We start from the raw sequence: 3964 nt of genomic DNA, 5'->3' as shown, positions 1-3964 counted from the left end.
AATAACGTGCTGATGTTGTATACAAAAATAATGTAATTTATATTTACAAAACATGATACTAATGTCAAAATGAAATGGGCCCAACTGTGTGCCCTGTACATGCCATGAAAAGGATAGACAAAAGATACATATTAAAATGAGTAGCTACCCTGAAGACTGAGTCTTCTACAGATGAACTACAGCAGTTGTAAGCCGACTCTCTATGGTCCAAACTCAAAACCTGCGAGTTAAACAGGTAACTCGCTGAGCAAATAAAGCTCAGTGGATATCTCAACATATAAAGAAACAATTAAACACATACATGTATAGAAAGAACCATGTAAACACATATAAGCACACACATCATGATACTTTGATTATCTTTTGTATTGTTTATAATACTGTATAATTCATGAAATGTTATGTCAAGATATCTGTATGGCTCCATAAGGTTATAGTGAAACCGAAGTGATAAGAAAAACTGTATGAAACTGGATGAATACTGTATGCTTGACTGCTATGGCCCATATATAATCATATCCACTCAACGGCCTGTAGCCGGAGTATCAAACTGTATGTGTGACATCCCAGGTTTGGGGCACAACACCTTAGGCGAATCCCACATCGGCTACGCACAAGGTGGAAGTCCTATACATAAAGGGTGGCAACCTTGAACTAGTGTGACGCGTTTTGGGCTGGCAGAGCGGAGGTTTCCCTGGCCCAGAAACAAAACCGTGAGGGTTCAGGCCAGGTTTGGCACCCAAAGCGGCACCCAAAGCGGACAATATCACACTAGGGCTGGGCTGTTACAATTTGGTATCAGAGTCAAGCCTTGTCCCTCTGGCCGGTGGTGGGGCAAACCTCAGCGAGGACGCTGAGTCCCTAAGGGGGGTGTATGTGACATCCCAGGTATGGGGCACAACACCCCTAAGGGGGGTGTATGTGACATCCCAGGTATGGGGCACAACACCTTAGGCGAATCCCACATCGGCTACGCACAAGGTGGAAGTCCTATACATAAAGGGTGGCAACCTTGAACTAGTGTGACGCGTTTTGGGCTGGCAGAGCGGAGGTTTCCCTGGCCCAGAAACAAAACCGTGAGGGTTCAGGCCAGGTTTGACACCCAAAGCGGACAATATCACACTAGGGCTGGGCTCTTACAATATCACAAAGATTGTGTATCCTCCTTTACATTCTGCCGTCCTTGCTAAGTGGTTTTGTACTTGGGCCTCATACTAGTATCTACCTCTTCAAGTAAATTGTTAATGTTCTCTTCTTGTGCGGTTGGTGTGAATTACAATGCTAGATAACATGAACTATGAGGCCTAGCATTATACTAGAACTAGAATTGAATTAAATCTTGATTCCCAAATTAGCTATTGTAATCCTAATTTACTCAATTTGTGACTCAACCTGTAAAACTAGATAAGTACTACGCCCCCATGAAATGAAAGTTCAAAGCTTGGTAAATTAAATGGCAATTCAAAATAGTCATTGTTCATTTCAATGGTTGCATCAGTTACATTCTAATCATGGTAGCCTGTTTTATCATTTGACCCTCACTGATATATAATGGTTAAAAGGCTTACTTTTGGCTGAATAATTTGACATAATTAATTTGTTTTTTCTTCTTATCTTAGATCTGAAATTATTTAGTTTTTAACAGATAATGCAGGTCAGATTGACAACAAAACAATATATTCCATTGGTCCCAGACTGAAAGCTTTCTCAGATTGGCTTCTGAACGTAATGGCATCTGGTAATTTGGAAGCCATATTCCCAGCAGCCAGTCGTGAATATGCACCTTTTGTTGCGGAATTGTGGAATAATGAGGCCTTCCAAGCCACTTACAGCCGCAGGCATGAATTAGAAACGCTGCCTAGAGTTGCTACTTATTTCCTAGAACGGGTAGGACAAGCTACATGTCCTCATTGCTATTTTAACTGATTCATGTTCTAGAATAGGCTCTGTTCATCAATATTATTAAATTTCATCTGTTCTTCCATGCATCGAAATGTCAAATTCTTGTTCATGGTTCAGAAATAAAGCATGAGTCCATACCATAGTTGGTTCATTATTGGTTATCTGCTCTATGTCCTGCCTCAGTTTCATGTGGCATCTATTTAAAAACTAGTTAGTAAAGTGAATGAAGAACTAAAATAGACTTGGTTTTGTTCTGAATTTCTCCTTAAAGAATGGAAGTCTTATAGGACCTAACTAGATTGCTTCTCTTAGTCTCATCCTGTTAATTCCTGAAGATCAGTTTTCCAAATCAACAAAGGTTTGTTTTCGTTTGAGATCGTATCTTTGAACGACATAGAAAAGTTTGAATATTTATGTGGGAAGAGCATAATCATCTCTATAGTCATTGCTTTTTATTGAATGCCTGATGTTATCATCCTATGCAGGCTGTTGAGATTTCAAATAAAGACTATGAGCCATCTGATATGGACATCTTATATGCTGAGGGAATTACATCATCCAAAGGGCTTTCTTGCATGGAGTTTACATTTCCCAAGGTAACTCATGATGAATGTGAAGATAATGGCCATGATCCTTTACTAAGGTTAGTTCTTTTATTTATTTCTTTATTTATTTTTGTAATTCTTGTCCAATATTTATCTGTTACGTGTGCACTTTCAGGTACCAACTTATCAGAGTTCATCCAAGAATTCTTGGAGGCAACTGCAAATGGCTAGGAATGTTTGAAGATGTTAACATGGTGTTATTTTGTGTATCACTGATCAACTACGATGAGTTTGTGAACGACGGTAATGGAGTTCCGACTAATAAGATGATTGCAAGCAAGCAACTTTTTGAGAGCATTGTCACAAATCCAACTTTTAAAGAGAAGAAGTTTCTACTCATACTGAACAAGTTTGATTTGTTGGAGGAAAAGATTGAGCAGTCTCCACTTAACCAATGCGAATGGTTTCACGACTTCAATCCAGTAATCAGCCATAATCCCAACAGTTCCAGAAATACAAACCCTTCATTGGCTCAACGAGCGTTCCAATATATTGCAGTTAAATTTAAAAGATTGTTCGAATCTCTTACTGATAGTAAGCTGTTTGTTACGCAAGTTACAGGGTTGGAACCTGACAATGTCGATGAAGCTCTTAGATATGCGAGGGAGATTCTCAACTGGGAACAACCAGACGACCCCATTGATTTGTCTTCGGCCAGCATTGAGGCAAGCTCATCCTCATGATTAACACTACCAATACCATGTACAGGACAAGGCTAAAGAGATGAAAAAGCAGTAAATAGGAAAAGGGGGAAAAGTCTTGAGATATGGATTGGAAGTTAAGCTGCAGAGGCATTTGAAAAAGTCGGATTTACCCATGTCGGATATTGATACCTCTCTGACACTCTCGGCCGTGTCTTGAATGTTTTAAAAAGTGTTTTATTATTTTATTTATTTTGAACACTTTAACATGATATTCTGAAAATATTTTTTTAGATACTTTTAAAAATTGTATAAAATTTTCAAATATATTTATTAATCAAAATTTTAAATTAAGATCTTAAATATAAATTAGATAATTATTTACAATTAAAAAAAAGATAGATAAAAAGGATAAAATAAAATGCCAATCAGTTGGTGGTATGATACAAGTGGGAAGTATTGAATTCGAATCCTCTTGATCATAATTATTTTTACTAATTTGGTGTTAAGTGATGGGCTACCTTCTATTTTTAGTCTATAAAAATCTCTAATGAATTAAAAAAAATGAAACAAAATGAAATATAATATATTTATATGAATTAAAAAAAATAAAACAAAATGGAATGATGTATAATAAAATGGAATGATGTATGTATTATATTGTTTATGAGCAATAGTATTCTTCTTTTTTTGCGTTTTGGAAACATTTATCTCATTTTTTACACGATTTTTCGTTTTTATTACCATGCAATACATATTATTTTTTATTTAGCGTGTCTTACGCATGCCGTACCTCGAATTTTTATGTTTATTTCC

The 3964-nt window shown here is 36.8% G+C and overlaps 1 protein-coding gene across 1 annotated transcript; it reads left to right on the top strand.

Annotated features, from left to right (window-relative positions):
• Positions 1–1645: 1645 nt before the first annotated feature.
• On the top strand, positions 1646–3498 carry LOC149492411 (extra-large guanine nucleotide-binding protein 1-like; the record flags this gene model as incomplete). Its single annotated transcript, XM_089715975.1, is given in 3 exon segments — positions 1646–1887; positions 2388–2545; positions 2623–3498. Coding segments are annotated over 3 exon segments (968 nt in total), but the record flags the coding sequence as incomplete, so codon positions are not given.
• Positions 3499–3964: the final 466 nt, after the last annotated feature.

This window comes from Jatropha curcas, chromosome 11 (assembly GCF_041381405.1).
Source record: "Jatropha curcas cultivar XTBG-Jc1 chromosome 11, XTBG_Jcur_1.0, whole genome shotgun sequence".
Taxonomy (NCBI): domain Eukaryota; kingdom Viridiplantae; phylum Streptophyta; class Magnoliopsida; order Malpighiales; family Euphorbiaceae; genus Jatropha; species Jatropha curcas.
Note: the sequence above shows the minus strand (reverse complement) of the source record. Positions and strands in the feature narration are given on the sequence as shown.